Consider the following 19,196-nt stretch of genomic DNA (forward strand, 5'->3'; position numbering starts at 1 on the left):
CTGCATGCTGGCATGGGTTCTAAGCTTGTATTAACTTGCTGTTAACTACAGAATATCAGACAAGTGCTTGCATCTCTTGATAAAGGGATTATAATGTTGGCTGTGTCTGCAGTGGTTGGCCATCACCAGACACAGGGCATCTGTTCAGATAAACTAGAAATATGTGCCTGATCCCTGTAGCTTTAGTCTTTGGTATTTATTTTTGCTATCCTTCTGTGCATTTGGAGGAGTGAAGTTCCTCTTGCACCATCTCCTCCTGGGATTTAAGGCCGAGATGTTTTGGGAAATCAGTGCGACATAGGGCTGCTAACTGTTATTGCAGAAAATGGATATTCTTTCAGCCCTGTCTTCTTGGTACAGCAGTCTTTCATCAGCTGGAAGTTGGAACTGAGGAGAGAAGAAAGAGCCATTTTGACTGTATGAAGTTATATAACTCTTTTTCTTGGGGGTTGCAGTTAATATTGTTGTGGGATTCTTCCGGAGGTGGTCTTTGCCTGGGCAGTACCTCACTGACCTGTATAACAGAAGCATCAGCTGTAGAGTTGCACTATTTTATCTCAGACTTGGGCCTTCACAGCATGTGAGAGTCCTGTATAGACAGAGTGGGTGCACAGCCTTGGTTGTTTTCCAGAGTGAATTATGTTTCAAGCTGAGACTGCAAGAAGTAGTAGCATCACAAGAATGGCAGTGAAAAGGAGACAGAACAAATATACACAATAAAAGAAAAATGAAATGTTGGGCTTGATTATCAGGTTCAACTTAATCACATAGTTTGTTGTCACATAGCAAAATTTAAGGTCTTTCTACCCTGGGCTTCAAACCAAGTTAAGAAGCACCATTTAAAGATAATTCCAGTTGCAGCATCTAAAAACAGTTTAGGTTAGGCTATAACATGATTTGGCCAAACTCAAGCAGAACACATTATTTTTTCAGTACGGTTCTAAAATAGCTTGTTCAAATTGGTACTGTTAGAACCCATAAATAGGATTACATTAAACTTCCATAAGAGGGTTTAAAACTGTGTGGGATAATGCCAGTATCCAAGTCCACTGTGCTTGAGGAAAACAGTTCCTGAGTGTCAGGGTGCATGCTAGCCTCATTGTCTCCTCAGGATGACCTATCTGGCAAAGACAGATACTCATCTTGAATTCCCCTGGAACAGGTTTACAAGAAAAAATCGGCAACGCTCTTGAGCTTTAGTGAAAACTCAAGGGAGGCACTGATAAGTGACATTCCCATGGCCAGACCTTTATCTCCTTTAAACTGAGACACCTTTATTGAATTCACTGTGTCAAATGACAACCACTGAAAAACTGATCCTCAGTTAACTTCTTAAAAGAATTGCATTGAATCCTTAACTTCACGGAACAGCTCTAGGTTTGATGGATAAATGATATCTTGTGCTAATATGCCAAGATAAATGCCAGGAAACGACAACAACTCCTGAATGAGATTACGTTGTTGTTGTCATTATTTGTGTGGTTTTCTGTCTCTGCAAATATAAACTAATCTTAAATTGTTTTACTGCTGCATTAGTTGCCTGTCTTCTGCTGAACCTGTAGACAAGTTCAGAATGTTTTGATTGAAAGTGGAAAGCAAGAATTCAAAACAGAGCTATAGTTCCCAGTGTCAAAAGTCTGTGGAAGCCCCAGAATATTGGGAATAGCTTGCAAATGAATTGGTAACTCTGATAACTGGAAGGCTAACTGGAAGCCAAATGACTCAGGATACAGTTCTCCTGGTCTCAGAGCTTGAACAAGCACCTAAAGACTTCTCTGAGCCAAAGCATCAACATTAGTAGCTGGTGATTAGGAAATTCTTGGCTAACCTTTTATGTAAAGATTATAAGATATGCCTTTTCATGCCCTCAGTAAATTAAATCTTTGTCTAATTGGATGCATCTTCACACGTGCTTTACTGCAGGGTTGACTAAAAATTTCTACAGTAAAGCATCACCATCTACACATGCACTGGTATTAGGGTGCAGTAGATTAATTAACGGTGGAGTCATTAAGTGCACTGCACTTCGTGTAGGTGGTGACAGGGACTGGCTGGGGCATGAGGGTGTTAAAGTGCAGGGGCTGCCTGCCACCTAGCCCCACATTTTAGCACCCTTGTGCCCCAGCCAGCCCTTCTCCGGCCTGATGCTGCCACCTGGAGCCCAGAGCTGACCCCTGGTACCCCCTACCAGCCTGGGGTTACTCCACCTTGGCTCAAAGTGCTGTGGTTCCAGGCACATGTGTATACGTTACTCCCAGAAGGTGCGAACTACGCTGGAGTTCATTGCTCCGCCTTAATTTCACATGTAGATGCACACACCAGGTGCATCCAAATGAGCACAGACACACCATATGTAGCACTGAAGAGCTGTCTGTGATGCCACACGTGCCAAACATGCAGGTGTTCCCTGCTCTGCAGCACGGGTGGGGTTTTGACCACGGAAGAAAACTTATCTTTTTCTTTTCTTATTTTGTCATAGACTGGTTTATACATTGTTAAAATTTACTATCAGTGCAACAGTAGAACATTCAGAACAAAATCAGGTAACTATACATCTGGCTACTTAAAACTTTTGCTTAAAAGGTGTGGATACCTTGAGCTTCCCAGAGATAGTATGGCTAGCGGCATAGATCTATGAGCCACTGGAGCTAAGACCTTTTTATTAGCCAGCAGCTATCACAGGATATGTGACCTACACTGAGTTCTAGAAATCAGTTCATAAAAATATTAAGAAAATTACATATGCAAATTCCCAGCTGGGTGCACATTAGGCATATATAGGCTTTTCATGTAAAAGAAAGTTCATTATCTTAGTCATACAACAATAAGTTAATTATATAAGGAAAAAAAACACTTCAGGATTGGTTCATGTTAGCAAAACTCATGATTGGTTTGTGTTAGTATAACTGATGAAAGCAAGCCAGGGTTTTAGGTAATTAGAGTAGAAGATTTATCTAGGACAAGTTGTTGAGGGGAGGCGGGGGGGGGGCGTTCCATAGCAATATTTCCCAGGACTTTACAAACCATCTTCTTAATGGTGGCATACTGGGCCTTCTCCATTCTACTGTGCCAACAGTTCTAGCTGGATTTGATTTCCATTTTCATCAGGCCCTATTTATTCCACTGTCTCAGTAATCCGGTCCCAAGCCTGTTCTCTGCCTTGTTGCCTTTATGTTAAGGGAATCCTTCTCTTCCTATCTCTTTGCCTGTCTTTCTGCTTAGATTTAATCCGTGCATTTCTATGTATATATATATATGCCATGTGCAAGACTTCAGAGTGTCAAGGATGGGCCATCTATTCAGCTTATATCATTAGGTTCATAACAAAAGATTATTCTATGGAAGGCATCTGGGTGCCCAGCCATTTTGTTCAAGCTCCTCCTTGATAACAGTAGCTGCAAACAGGCACAAGACACACATTTATCTGCAGGGAAAGGTATTCCATAACCATGAGCCCACAGCATTAAACTGATTTCTCCCTACTTTCAAGGATTTCCCCCTAGGCTTCATCAACTACAATCCTTGTTGATAGTATCGTTATCAGAGGATTGCAGAACCAGACTGATTGCTGAGGGAGCCAGGTAAAAACCAGGATGTTAAAGAAGACCCAGTCTTAGACATGGAATGAGTGCAGCATCTGGGGTGCTGGTATAATTCAGCCTTTGTGAAACCACTGCCAGAAAAACAAGTTCAGTTCAAGGCCCCTTCAACAGGTGGATGCCTTCAACATCTAGTATCAGAGCAGGAGCAGGTTTCTCTAGAAAAGAAGCAGACAACCATAAAGTGATGATATATACTTGAACCATCCATTTAGGCCACTCACAGTACCTGACTGTAGCCAGAGTTTGCACAGGCCGGTTTGGCCTATGTGTATATATGTGTGTGTGTATTCCAACCGCATTCTGGAAAATGTGCTTCCAGGAGGATTCTCCAGGCATGTCAGGGTCATCATGGGTGAGTAGAGTAATTAGCCATGAGGTTTTTTAATCCAGATGTTAGGCAAGTTTCTTGTTTCTTGGAGAGATTTCTAATGGAATAGGGGGAGGACTTGTAACCTGAATGTGCCTGATAGGATAGAAGCGTGCTGAAAATGTGTTATGAGTTGCCGTCCTCTCCACCTCTTAATACATACTGCTTTGGTTGTCATGTTTCATTGTTATTAAAGAGGAGATGCCATGGACAGGAACCCATATGTAGACGGAATAAAATATAAACTGGAGGTGGGAAGAAACACTGCCCTGTTACACAAGGTGACTGCTGCATATTAATCTCTCTCTCTCTCTCTCTTTTTCTCTCTATAGGTTTTTGCTATCATTAAGCTGAAATCTAAACAGCCTAAATGGTTCTAATCGTCAGGTTAGGGAAACTCGCCAGAGCATAGAAAGCATAACAACTGCATTTAATAACATTCATGCTACTCTTATAAATATTTGCATATGCTACTTCAAAGTCTACTACATGGCCATTCATGTAAATCTGCTAAAGGGAAGAAAAAGAACAGCAAAAAAAGGGGGGACTCCATGTTTGGTAGCTATTGTAATACAGTATGGGCAAAGCACCAGAAAAAAAAAGAAAAAAGGAAACCCTCCAAAGTTTAATAAACACAAAAGGGAATAAAAATAAATCTTTGGAGTATTTATTACAAGCCCTTCATGGAAGGATTAGATTGAAGCTCTCAGCCTTTCCAGTGTGGGTGTATGTGTGAATTCAGCCTGTCTGGCTTCTACCAACGAGAAAAGAAAAGTTGTTTATGTTTCCTAACTAGGACTGTGTGAATAATTGAATGCTTGGTCCGGCAGCTGAACAGAGTAATTGGGGAGGGAAAAAATAAAATTTTTAAATGTTGTGTTTTTTCTCACCAAAATGAAAAACCAAAACATGTATATATCAAAAAGAGCATTCCTGTCAGCCTAAATGAAACACTTTTGGGGTTTGCATCATTCTTGCCAGTTGTATGAAAAGCAAATAAAAATCAGGGGCTAGATTAACAAAACGCATCCAGGAGAGGTCTTCTTTTCTTTTCCAATACCCTTGGGTTAGGTCACTCACCCAGAAGGTGCAACATTCAGACTCGGTTCCCTCCTCAGTTTGGGAGGACTTGAGCATACCTCTTCCTCAGGAGATCTCTAATCATCAGACTAATGGGTATTATGGGGAGAGTGTAATCTACATCTTCTACTTCCTATAATTAACTAACTATTCATTGGAGCCAGGACTGAAATTTAGTTGTGTCAGCCATCAGGCTGGAGGGTTTTTTTGAGATGTTCTTTTGGTCTCTCCTGTTGGAGCTGTTCCACCTCACATGAACTACTAAAAAAGTTTCTGAGCCAGTGGAGAAAAGTGAATTTGTAGCATAGAACACTTACCTGGGAAGTGAGTGAGACCCTTCAGTTCCAGAATTTACTCCAATGAGTAATCATTTATATGAAATGCTACCGGGTTGACAGGAGAGATTGAGAACACCCCAAATACTAGTTCAGTAGTGAGTGCTATTTCCTGGGGAGTGGAATACCTGGTTTCAATTCTCTTCGTTAAAAGGAGTCATTAAAGGAGAGTAATCTCCTACAAGCTGGGTGTGTGCCCTAATGATTGAGCTACTGGGCAAAAGCAAGGCACTGCTCTCACCTCCTTTGCCTTGCTTTTGTGAATCAAGCCCCCCAGTTTTACCTGCCTCTGAAACTATCCTGCAGATTTGTGTCAAATTCAGGAATAATTTCAAGACAACCAAAACCACATTTTTTCAGTGAATTTACCACTGATAAGAAAAAAATATCATCCCGCTCTTGCTGTAATACCAGGATAGCATCTGATGAAGTAAGTGAGCATGGGCTCAAAAGCTTATACATCTCTTTGATTTAGCTAGTATGTGAGGTGCATCTCTACCCTGCCTTCAATATTGAATTAGTTGAATTCACCCATATATTCTTCTCTTTCACAGAATACTTGGCCCATAAATTTTAGCAACAATATTGCTTACAGAACAAACGATCCAGATTTATTCTATCCATACAATGAATCCATTGGGCCAAAATGAGAGGGGTATCCCAGGGAACCCAAGTGAGTCTAGACAGATGCAAATCATAGGCTAAGGTGGGGGGCCAGAATTACAGAATCTTAGATTCATTTGGGGCCCAGCCCCAACTCCTTTTAAAGTCCATGAGATACTTTTTGTAGTTATAAAGCCTAAAGACTGATGCGTTTGTATTTAGGTCCTGATTCTTCTGTCTGTTCCATGTGGTGTCAGTTATAGGATGGGGGCCTCTGGCAGTAAAGAGCTGATTTTGTTCTGCTGTCCATGACTTTACACTTTTGAAATTGACTGACTGTAGAACTCCTGATGGTGGAGTGGAGTAGAGTAAATGGTGGGGAAGGAGTAAATCAGGTATGTTATCTAAGAAGTTGTAAGATACTAAAACTGTGCTTACATTTTTTTTTAAAGAGGTGAAATCTATGTAAAAAAATGTAGAGAGAAATAGAAATAGGACCAGATTCCATTCCATATGGGCATTTAAGTGGATGTAGGCACCTTAGTGTGATTCCATTCTACCCTATTTGAGTTGTGCATCTATTTTTGGAGCATGCCAACATCTTAGGCATAAGATGGAGTCACAAAAAAGTGGTGAAGACGCCCCAGCTTACTGTGGTCTCAAGCAGGTACTGAAGTCCATTTACAAGCTTGATAGGTGAAATACAATCTGTCCGTAAAGAGAAAAAAATGCGTGTGCACAGGTATACACACATAGAGAAGAAGTGAATCCAGGAAGCCCTGTGAGATTTTTCAGATACACACATAGATTAGTGATAGACTGTAGCTGTAATAAGAAACAGAAAAGGGATAAAAAGTGTGAACAAACAGATTGTATTTGGTTAAAAATGGAAGAAGCACAAGGTGGAAATTGTTTAGAATGTAATTTTAATTCTGACACGGGGGGATGAACCAGGATCTTATATATGTCAGATAAAGTGCATGAACAGGATGTGTGTATGCAGCCAAAAGAATAGCCCTCTCATAGTTTGGCTTCTCCACAGGGAACAAAATTATAGGCTGGTACTTCAAATAAATGATAGGGGAAGACAACTTCCATCTCATCCTGGACACACCAGTCGTACATTTACATAGTATTATCCTAAATTATATTCCTCTAATGATGTGAAATTGAGCATTCTCTTCTCCTAATAGGATAAGGTTTGGCTAAGGAACAAGTAATAGTTTTGGGGTTCTCTAATTGTAGGCTGATGCATCAAATAAATGACAAGGGAGGATAACTTGCATTTCATCCTGAATGCATCAGTAATGCCATTATGTATTGCTAGGGCAAATTCTGTTCCCCTGATGATGTGAAATCTAAGGGATACACTGAGGATTCTCTTTTCCTGATAGGATGAGGTTTGGCTGAGTAACAAGTAATAGTGCTGGGGTGTTCCATAGCAGAAAAAGAAATGGCTGTTTCTACTCAAATGGGGATATAATCCTTGACACAGGCAACTTCCTTTTACTTTTAAATGTATCAAGACTAAGTTGTTCAATATGCTTAGGGAAACTTAGCAGAAGGCAATTTCCTGGTACTTGGAGAGATTGTTCTTACTTTAGTACTTTCGTAAGATAAGAATTGTCCCGTTGTCTAAGCTTTAGAGACCAATTTCCCATTTGAATTCTGTTTTTAAGATTATAGCAAAAATTGTGCCAGCAGAATGGCAAGGATATCACCCATCTTAAGGATCATTCAGGATTTGTTCTATAGCACATTACATCTGCTAACTTGGAGTAGTCTTTTTTTATTAATGGGATCAGTAAAGACGATTGGAAAGAAAGTATTCTGCCATGTTGAATCAGGCCATATGTAGACAGAACAACAGGCATATGTACATGATACTTTAAAGCAGGCTAAATGCTTTTGCACTGCTTTAATAGTGTCGCTGTTTGCATGCCTCAGCGGCATATTGTGCATTAATTACAGCCACTAGCAAATTCGGCAGCGTAATGCACCTTAAATAACTTGGGGTGCAGCAAACTTAAACTCCTCTGAAGAGTTTTAGTTTGCTGCCCTACCAGCCACTGAGCAAAGTATGGGGCTCCATGCAGCTCAGGGGCTCTGCAGGAAGCCCTGCAGGCAGCCTGGCAGCAGCTGGGGAAGGCAGGCTCTGCCCAAGAGAAGGGGGGGGGAAAAAAAAAAGCAAAGCGGTAAGCATGATCTTTTTTTTTCCTCCCGGGAGCCTGCCTGCTTGAGCTGTGCAAGGGCCTAGTGCATGCCTGTGGGTGGGTGCTGCCTGGGGGGGGCAAGGAGGGGGGTGCCGCTGCCATGGAGGGAAGCACCAGCCCCCCTGCCCCCATGGCCCAGGGACCGCTCTGCCTACCAGCAGCTCACCTTCCCCTCTCCAGTGCTGGAGAGGCAAGTAAGTCGGGCGTGTCCTGGACACAGGTGTTTAATTGGCCTGAAATTGAAGCGGTATTTTTAAAAACCCACTGCTTCAATTTAGGGCCCCCGTTTCATCTACCCATACCCATAGGTGCTAGTAAATATTTCAAGAAATTGTTACCTTTCATGTATAGTGAATCCAGAGTTCTAGAGTGCCTAGATTGTTTCTTTGTTATCTGAAAGTTTATCAAGGATTACTTAAAAGAGAGCATCTACTTTCACCACTTTTTTAATGAGACTTCGGGTCATTTTTCCAAAGGAAATGGGTTGTGAAAGTTATAAGAATAGAAGAAATATGTTATTTCTTGTTTTTGCTGCTTCTGTTCTTTTCTTTGATGGGTCATTACTATTACTTACAGTTGTTCTTTATTGTATTTGAACCCAGAATAAATGCATAAAATGGATGCAAAGAACAGCTACAGAGATGTTAAATGTAAAATTCAAAATGCTGACTTCTTACATATGGTTAGAGCCACAGGACTTTTCTAAAGTTCTGCCAGCTGTAAACAAGCACCCTAAAAACATTGTTATATGCAACATAGTTTTTGTCTATAGATTTTCATTGTTAATTATTTGTCTCAGTTATCTTCCATTATTCCTGGCTTTAAAATAAAACCATGGGTACTGGAGTTTCCACAGCAATAGCCAGATTGTGATTAAAAGTTTACAGAAGGAAGGTCTTTATTCAGTCAATAGCAGAGTGGATTAATGTCCCATATATCTGTATACGGCTGGAAAAGGCTGTTTATTGTGCAAGAGGCTGCCCTAGGTCTTTTAAGAAACTGTGGGATACGGACTTGGGCTATTTTTTTTTCTAGGGGCCCAGTCCTAATATACTGGGTGCTCTCTGCTTCCATTGCATAACAAGTACTAACTTGGATAAGGGCGAGAGAGAATGTTGCATTTTTAAAATGTTGCCTGGTGTTCTCTGTCAGTATGATGAAATCTACAGGGTCCACTTTGTCCATTTTTGAGTCTTTTTTCCTGTGATGATGTGTGTTTCTTCTTTGTTCCTCTTCTGTAGAGTTTTCAGTTTCAAAAATATAGAAAAAAAAGACTTTCCATTAGCATTAATAAGAATTGGATAGGGCCCTCAGATTCACTTTGATTCATCTCAGAATTTGGCTTGTTTGCCCACTCTGCAACTTGAGGAACCTCTTGCCAGACATGAGGGTGTGGAGAATGTCACACATACAGAGTGTGTTTAGAGGCACTACACATGGTCTGCTATTTATGCTTGTGGCCAAAATGAGGTAGAACAGTCTAAGATGATCACAAAACCCTTGAGGATACATATTTGGAATTATGTGCAAGTACTTTGTGTGTTAAACTCAGTCAAAATTTACAGTAGGAACAGGGGCCCTTTCAAAATCTTTTTTTTTTTTTAACACTATTATTGAAAATTTCAAGTTCAGCGTATCTGAATCTTAAAATAGCTGCCATGTCTGTGCCTGCCCTTCACTAGTGTAAAACAAGGGTTCAAATGAATATGTGTTACTGGTTATTTCTTGTTACTGATCATAGTATATGCAATTCTAGTTTTGTATGTACTTGTCTATTGCTTTTTCCTCTCTTATTCTTTTTTCAGTTTCATGACATTTTAAAGAGAAAACATGTTTTACAGAGCTGAATATTTTACTCTGTACTTGGGAAGGGTAGGAGTAGTATACAGGACAAACTGCTTGTATTTAAAGTCTATTTTCTTGGCAAATATGATTAAGTGTATGAAAGTATGAAGGCATTTTCCAAATATCCAATTGTCATGAGTTTCTTCCAGTTTATGAGCATCCAGAATTTTCCACCATTACTTTTAAACAACAAGGTTAAAAGCATGCCCAGAATAGAGTTGGAAATGGTTTGTTAATCTCTATTAATCTGCTATTTCTATAATCAAACACATGTGTTTATTTTTCTGGTTAAATTGTTAATGATGTTAAATTGGCCATTGGAAACTGAATCATGCTACAGACATTTCCCTTACTAGTTTTTGAGACTGTCTTGCATTGTGGTATTTGAGAGAACAATGTATTTTATCATTTTAAAAGATTACACTAACTTCTTGCAGATGCCATCCCACCAAGCTATTACAGCCTTTACTACAGAATTGTAAGATTTGATGTCTCAGCGATGGAGAAAAATGCTTCCAACTTGGTGAAGGCAGAGTTTAGAGTCTTCCGTTTGCAGAATTCAAAGGCACGGGTATCTGAGCAACGAATAGAACTGTATCAGGTAAAGCTCTGGCTTTTACTCTGGATTTTTGCACCAAATCTTTATGATAACATACCATGTGCCCGATTCTCCTCTGACATATGTTGATGTGATTCCATTTACTGTGGTGGAAATACTCCTGATTTACACACATGGAAGTGAAGAGAAAATCAGGCTTCATATAATAAGATTCTTATCGATTTGTAAAACGAATTTCAAGTTTCATCATAGCAATTATACTACAGCTTTACACTTTTGTATCACCTTTCATTTTAAGACCTCAAAGTGCTTCATAAATACTAATCTATTGATTCCTGCAACAACTCTCCAAAGTAAACAAGTATTATTATTAAACACACTTAAGAAAGTGAACAAACTCAGGCAAAAAGCATTGAAGATTCACATTTTCACAAGTAGCCATTAATTTTGGATGCCCAGCATAAAAGCAACATCAGTTGAAATCAGTCAGATGTGTAATGTGTTGAGTACCTCTGAAAATGAAGCCTCAGACATCATAAAGTTGGGTTTGCAGTGTTAGAGAGAGCTTCCAAAATTTGACCATTTTTGATTTGCATATGACAGATTGTTGTTCTCAGGCCTAGTGAACAGTTAACAGGATGAAAGACAGTTTAGTGTTCCTCCAAAAAACAATCATCATTTTGTGCTTCTGCATGTAGGTAATCAGGCACCTGAAAAGGATCCTAAGGCTAAACCTATTGAATTTCCCCATTTGGCCAACTAAGCACACACAGGGTTCAAAACGTAGAGCTGGGTAGAAAGTGTCTTTGCTTCTCTGAGTACCTGCCTGGTAATTATGGCCAGCTGTAGCTCGTTATAGTAGAGCATAGCCTTGAGTAGACATATGCCCTAGTAAGTTATAGATACCTGGGAGAAGGCAGATACTCTGGCCTTTATATACTGGTGTTGTGAAGGGTTATATTTTTTCTGAGGAACATGGAGAGCAACAGAGGGGAGGTTTCACATCAGCAATAGATCAAATCATTTCTTCACAAAGAAGCTATAGACCAAAGCTAGCTGGTCCTTTTTAGATGTGAAAATTGGGTTCCTTCTTATTGATCAAGCACTGGATTTGAACCTAATATAATGTTAGGTCTTCTGTGTGAGAGAACTTTGCAACGTTTCCCTGCAGTGCACATAGTTGTCTTTGTGTGGCCAGCTGGTGTGGAAGTGATTTTTTTCCAATTCACTTACAAGCTTCTGAAGTTCTGTTATATATTTATGGTCAGTTTTCCCTCTGATGTCTCTTAATGTTCTTTCTACTGATTTATGTATGCATTTATCAACAAAAGTTTGCCACAGTTATTCACATAGATGTGTTAATGACTCTGGCCTATAAGATATCTGTAATAGTGGCTCTCCCTGTATGAGCACCAACATCTCAAATGTCTGCTTTTCACCACCATAAACCTTGCACATCCAACAGAGAGAACATAGTAAAATAGGGGGAATCTGGAGGCTTCCTCAAAGGGGAAAGATCTGAGGCTCCTCCACACTCATGATTTTTTTTTTTTTTGACCAGAAGTGAAAGTTGGGGCAGAGGCAGGGAGAACCTGAGGCAGTTAGAGGTAGGGCTTATGGAAACAAAAGGAACGGAAGAACTTGAGTAGAACCATGGATCTGTGAAGTGACTGACATTATAGCTAGAAGCTTCCAGCAGTGAAGAAAGCAGCAGCATGGGGGAGGTAAAATAGTGGCCAGGCATGTATTCAAATCCCTTGGTTTAATAGAGGAAGGAGGGGAGAATGCAACAAAAAAAGAAAGTTACTATTTGAAGAACAGTCTTCAGCTAGCAGCTGTCAATGTTTCTAGGACAGCATCTCATGTATGGGCAGCAAGCTTCACCCAAAAGCAGCAGGGCTGCTGGTAGGGTTGGCCTGCACATATCTTATTTCCTCCCCATGCAAGCTTAACTTCCTACCTTTCTGTGAGAGATGAATGCTGGGCTTACCTGTGCTAGCATGCCTAGAAGGAACAATGTGGCTTTATATCCAACATAAGCACTATTTTATTTTATTGTTGGCCTCCTGCTCCCACTGATTTCAGGGGTGGATGTATGGGGTTTCATTACATTTATGAGATTCTGTTCATTTTTAAAATTAGTCCCACTTCCATCAGTTTCAGGGAATGAGTTGCTTCTCCAGCCCCCTTGCTTCCTCTGTGGAGGTAACCAGAGAGAAAGGCAGGATGCCAGTTCAAGGGGATGGGGAATTTCCCTAATGCTTCTTCAAGGAGGAGATAGCAACCATTAAATACTAAGAGGTCTGTTAACTTTGCCTTTCAGTGGGTCTTATAATAGGATCAGAGAGAAAATTATCTGAGTTGTAATTGATCCAGAGGAGACAGAGGTACTTGGCATACTTTCTAATATGAAACCAGAAATAAATAGAGCATGCATGGCAAGACTGAATCCTGGTATCTGAAAGTTTAGTGTTTTTCCATCTGGAGGAAGAATTGCAGCCAAAAATATAAAGACTAAATGGACAAGGAGACTAGGAAATTAACACCTGTCACTGTCACAATTAACAGCTTTGTATTCTAATTATGGTTTTCCCTGTACATGGGCCCCTGGTCTTTCAGAACTACTCCTTCAAAATGGAAAGGTAGAAGGCAGCAGGTTTGTTCCCTTACACTCTCTTGTAGAGTATTTATTTATTTAGCAAATGCAAATCTGTGAAGACAAGCAATAGCCTCCTTATTAACTGAGTTCAAAGTTATTAATCCACCTCTTAGTTTGTGGAGGGGACACTCCTCAGTGATGTGAAGCATTGTTTGTATCTCTCCACAAGTGCACGATCGGTTAACACTGAGGCCCCAGCGGTGAAGGTTGGCTGTGCAGGAGCCTTGGCCTGTCTTGAACCTATTTAGCAGGGATCACTCTTGCCATGGTGGTTCAAAGCCAGCAGGTTGATGAATGGGGTTTGTCATAAGAAACTTTGTTTGTGACTTCCTGTCTTTCCCATTCCTTGATCGAGAGGGCTTCTGCAAACGTTGTGTTGTAGACAAGGCCTACTTATTTCTTCTGCAGAAGAAGAGGCATGCACTGTTTTTTGTTAAAGCCCAGAAATGGTGTTGACTCCAGTTTTAGATTAAGATGGCCCGGAATCACACTAGAAGATGAATTCCCCATGGCTCTATCCCCTGTTTGCAGTAGCACTGTTAGTGTTCTTTTTTCTTTCCCAGAGAGTGTTAATGAATGTTGTGTAGCCCTCTTTTCAACCTCAGAGCAGGATAAGGTGTCTCCCTTCTTTCAGGGTTTCTCTCTTCTCAAACCCAGATAGGCTGCCTTGGTTGCAACTCTGCCTATTTGTATTTACCCCAGTAGCTAAGGTGTAGCCATTTGAACAAGTCACCCAGGTCTGCTGCATTGTTCTCCTATAACACAACATCCTCTTGGGATGATGTTAGCAGGAACTCAAGGGAACAGGCCCTGGAGTTAACACCCTATCAAGGTGAATAAAGCACTTAGTTTCTGTCTTTCTCCAGACTCGTAGAGATGCCAGTTTCCTATTTAAATCAGGAACCAGTCTTCCAGGTTTTCTTTGCAAACACATTACGTTCAAAACAGTGTTAAAATTTATTTCTTATGTAATAATATGACTCCAAGAGTTAGGCCCTTGTTACCAGTTTACAGTGCCTAGGCCTAATCCTGAATTAGATTAAGGATTGTTAGGATGAGAGCCAGTTTTCCTTCTTCCTTAGGAAATTATAGGGCCACTAAAGGTAACATGGCCTTTGCTCTATCATAAACTTTCTGGGGGATTCTAAACAGGTGACCTGGTATCTTTCTACTGGATTTAGAGCAAGTCTACTGAAGTTCAATGACTGAGTAGTTTAACTGAGGTCAGAATCAGGTTTGTGCTCCCATCAGTCAAAGGGATGCGATAATATTTACCAGCCTCCTACTGGGGTTCTAGGGATCAGCTAGTAGATGCCCACACAGCCCCAGTAGAGCCCAATATTTGCCTAGTAGGACAGTAGGAAGCATTTCATAGATGCTAACTACAGCATTTGAGCGTTACCCATGGAAGGCTGTCAGGAGCAGGAACCAGGCATTCTTCCGTTCTGGGAATCCTACTGTCTTCCCTTTCTGTCATAGATAGACCCACAGAGACTTAAACTCCATAATGTTTGTTCTTACAGAAAATGCCATTTTGTTAATGGTATTTACTGAACATCAGTGCTCTGCAAGGTAGGCAGCTAGGAAAAAAAATGAACCAGCCTGGCCACAAACAAAGAGAATGCTCCCTACCCTGCTCCTTCCCTGCCCTCTCATCTATGAACACTCATGCAATGCACATTCTCATGTACACCAAGGCTTCAGATAATATAGAGAGGATAAAGCACTTGCGGGGAGGGAGAAGGAAGAAGTTTGAATAAACAAGTTTTAGCATCTTCCAGTGGCTCTTGCTATGTTTTTAAAGATTTATGCCAAATGCAGGCTTTATTGGAATTTGATCAGATAAAGCTCAAATGTTATATGAATGTCTTTGTTCATCAGTGCTCTTGTCTGCTTTGAAGGCTTCAGCACATCTTTCTTTTATTAAGGTGCTTCTGTATTCATGAATAAATACCTTGCACCCTTCAGAAAAGGCCTGACTTTTATAAATAAGCATTCCAAAATTAAAAAGGCACCTTAGCAGAACAGGACAAGTGAAAAGCACAGCAAGGCAAAATCCTATCCATTCCAGTTGTACAGAGAGGTTGCTGTGGTATTGTTTTTAAGGTAGCTTTATTAGGTACAGACTGTCAAACAATAACATGTTTAAATAACTTCCTATGGAAACAGTGCCATGTTTTGGTAACACATCATAAAGCATCATGAAAAATGCAGCTTAAATGCTGGTTTTTATTGCGGTTGTTATCTGAGGCCACTACATATATGGGTACCTGATAGGCTGGTGGAACTGAGGAATGCACCACATGAAACATTAGAGGAAGAAAGAGTTGAGCTGAGGAAAACTCACTGCACCAGGTTAGGGGCCAAGTGGGATATCAGATTACAGGGAAAAATTTGAAAAAACTGGGAGCAGAGTTTTGGCCCTTGGTGTCTGAGGGCCCAATCCAAGGCTTCTGTGGCATTGGATCAGGCTGTAAGAGCTAAACAGAAGAGTGCACATTTCAAATAAAGTCACCCAAAGGTTTGGGGTTTTTTTTAAGGGCCTTCTTCATCCCTTTGAGGTACAGAAGGCCATGGAATATATTACCCAGTTATGAGTGGGATTTAAACTTAAACCACGGTCCATCTTTCAAATACCTCACATAGCATTCAGACAGGATTTTGTCTTGTTTTTCTGTTAAGGGACTAGGTTAAGATACTGAAAGCTTGGGTTGATTTGTGCTGGTGTCAATATGAAATAATTCAACTGATTTGGATTGAGCTACTTCTGTTTCATCACAGAATAATGGAGAGCAGATCTGGGCCTCTCCTTTTTTGAGTGACAGTACTGATGAAACAGGCTTTCTGAGGATTGTTTTTTCGGCCATGGTATGTACTGGTCAGAAGAACGGGACTTGAGAGTCTGAGACCAGGGCAATCTGTCTGAAATATAAGCATCACTGGAGGCTCTGCATGTCACTGTGTTGATTTCATATGTGCTTAGTCTTGTAAGATTAAAAAATAGCTTATTTTGATAGTTCTCACAATGTATATAACAGTTTTCAGAGTCATACTCTGGTGATATGAAATCTAGGCTACACTGTGCCAAATATACTGAAGAATCTGAAACTGCAAACTGCAGAAGTCTGTCTTCAAATATTAATATTACAAAAAGAGAGAATTGGTACGTCTGTAAGAAGCTGGTATAAAAGTATTTGAAGTGTATTTCTCTCTAATACTTTCTATTAGTACCAGAATGCCGTTTTCTTTCAAGTAACAATTGTTCTGCAAAGTTTAGTACACACAAGTTCCTATAAAGAGTACTTCTAGCAAATACTTAAAAAAAAGAAAAAGAAAAAAAAAAGTTGTCTCTGTATTCCGTATACATGGATCATTGGGAACTTATGTCATCTACTAATGAAGTACAGACAGCTCTTGGCTGTAACACAGAAGGGGTTGAGGACAAAATCTTAAAAAACACATGATGCCAAATTAATAAATTGACACACACAAAAATATACAGACAGTCCTTGGACTTACGACACAACTGGTTCTTGAAAACTGGATCTTAAGTTGAAATGTTGTAACTTGGTACCAATTTTCTCATAAGAAACAATGTTATAAATGGGGGATTGGTTCCTGAACCAAGGCCTGATACCCTGTTTTCACCAAAAAAAACCCAGAATTTTGTTCTCGATCAATTATAGATGAGCAATATTGCTACATTAATGTATTTATATTGTAAATAGCAATCATATTTATTTGGAAGGACTTCTTCAAGGTGACTTTGGACTTTTTGAACGGTACCTGATTTGAGGGGTTTTTGGCTGGAGTCTTCTCAGGAGTCTTGGCTGCAGGCTTTTCTGGAGTCTCGTCTGCTTTCTTAAAGAAAGTGTCCAAGGAAGTTTGGATAGATGTTCTCCAGGGAGATGAGTGATGCAGCGAACTTGTTCTCTGGCGTGGTGTTGCATCATTGTAAAGTTGAGACTGATGTCATAAAGTTGAAACAAGGTGTCGAGTTACAAACATAAGTGCGAAACATTGTAACTCAAAACATTGCAAGTCGAGGACTGCCTGTATTCACAACTAAACACTATTGAGCATAGAAGCATTAATTTGAGTTTTACTGTAGTCAATGATATGTATACATTCCTATGATAGCAGGAATACAGGACATAGGGCAGAAAGGGGTCTCCTTTCTCCTGGCTCATTTTATCTGTTTAAAGTGATAGCAAACTGAATGCAAAAAGCACCAAGAGATATTGTATGGTATTTGGATGAATTCCGGGGTCTAGGGATCCTGCATACTATTGGCTTGGCTTTGTTTCCAAACTGGCAGGGGCTGAGAGTACTGTGGAGAAGGGAGTATGGTCCTTTGGTTGATTAAAGAGCAGTCTGAAGTTGAAAGATTGTTGAATAAGTCCTGAACTAGGAAAATGACTGCCATGTTATGGAGCCTTTTAGGTAATAATGACTATGTTGAAGGTCTTTGGTAAAAGGAGCTGATGTCTTTTGCTTTGTTTGATTCACACATGACTTCTTTTGCCACACTACTCCATTCAGGACACCAAATGAAAGCATGTGATGAAGTAGGCTGTTATCTACGCAAGTTTATGCTTCTATGAAGCTGTTAATTTCCAAGCAGTCCCAGGTATGGGCAGAAATAAATGGAGGTGTGCAGGAGGGCACACTTGCCCCTTGCTAAGGGAAAAGAGAGAGTGCTCCCAGTTTTTTGCTGATGTGGGGAGCACAGATCCTTTTCCTCTCACTTCCTCACTGTCTGACTGGTGTAGTGAATCCTTCCCAGGCAGGAGAATTTGAAGACAGTGCAGAGCAAGGAAGCTGGTGCATGGCAAGTTGAGAGAGATTTTTGGAGAGGAAGGTAGCATCTTGGGGGATGCAATAAGTCAAAACATTTTAAACTGGATAGAAAGTTTGGTGCAAGGCACTACATGGCTTGTTGGTCTAGGGGTATGATTCTTGCTTTGGGTGTGACATGCACCTAGCTTGAGGTCCTCTGACCCCAGCACTCCTTCCTGCCGAAGGCAGGGGGTTAGACTCAACCTGCTGAGGTCCCTTGTGACCCTAACATCTATGAATCTATGAACTAAAAGGCATGTAAATGTGAGATACAGATATCAGGGGGCAGCTGAATACAAAGGGAATGAAAAGACCTGATCTTAGATGGGAGATGAACACAGGGCCCACCAGGATTTTGAGAAACAGGGTAGGAGAGTAGAAAACCAGCTCTAGTTTTATTGACTTTGGCTCCCATTTGTTAATATTTTAATAAAACATAGCTTGCTGCTGGCCAGTTATAGTTAAATACTAGGTAAATTTACATGGTTTCTTTGTTTGCTTCATTTTGCACAAGATTTTTCTTATGATACAATATATCTTAAAATCCCACAGAAGGGGCTTTCTTCCCTTCTCCCCACCCCCTGTACATCCTTGTCTGTTGTTTATACAACATAGACTCTCCCCACCAAGTTAAGTATGAATCATGCATGTATAGAACAGAATCCAAGTAGCCCCCAGCATTTCTCCCCAGTTTACAATGCACTCACCCCTGTACAAACCTTCACATGGTTGACTAGGGTCCTCTTTGGGGGACCAGGAGTCCTTCTCTTTTTCCCATGCCTTATCCTATCGCCACACGATGATTCAGTGCTGTTACATGGTTAGTGACTTACCATTATGACCACTTCCAACAAGAAGAGGTTTGATCCGCATTAGCCCTCCCTCTTCCCCATATCTATAGTAGCAGTCTGGAGCTAGGCATTAATTGTGCCTATTGCAGCTACCTCCCATCCTGATATAAGTGGGCTGGGCTCTGTGTGCAGTATGTTCCTTTATTTGCAAGTTTACATGAAGAACGTGCCTGGCAAGTTTTAAGCAAATGGATCATAGAGCTATGTATTTTAATATATTTTGGCAAGGGCTGTGTACCTTTG

At 40.5% G+C, this 19,196-nt stretch overlaps 1 protein-coding gene across 1 annotated transcript in view; it reads left to right on the forward strand.

The window, feature by feature from the left end:
• Nucleotides 1-19,196, forward strand: part of TGFB2 (transforming growth factor beta 2) — a 77,187-nt gene that overhangs the window by 43,020 nt on the left and 14,971 nt on the right. The window contains exon 2 of the mRNA XM_019549485.1: nucleotides 10,483-10,646. Coding sequence (XP_019405030.1) covers nucleotides 10,483-10,646 — 164 coding nt within the window. The remainder of the gene's footprint in view (nucleotides 1-10,482; nucleotides 10,647-19,196) is intronic.

This window comes from Crocodylus porosus, unplaced genomic scaffold (genome assembly GCF_001723895.1).
Source record: "Crocodylus porosus isolate Cpor-Errol unplaced genomic scaffold, CroPor_comp1, whole genome shotgun sequence".
Taxonomy (NCBI): domain Eukaryota; kingdom Metazoa; phylum Chordata; order Crocodylia; family Crocodylidae; genus Crocodylus; species Crocodylus porosus.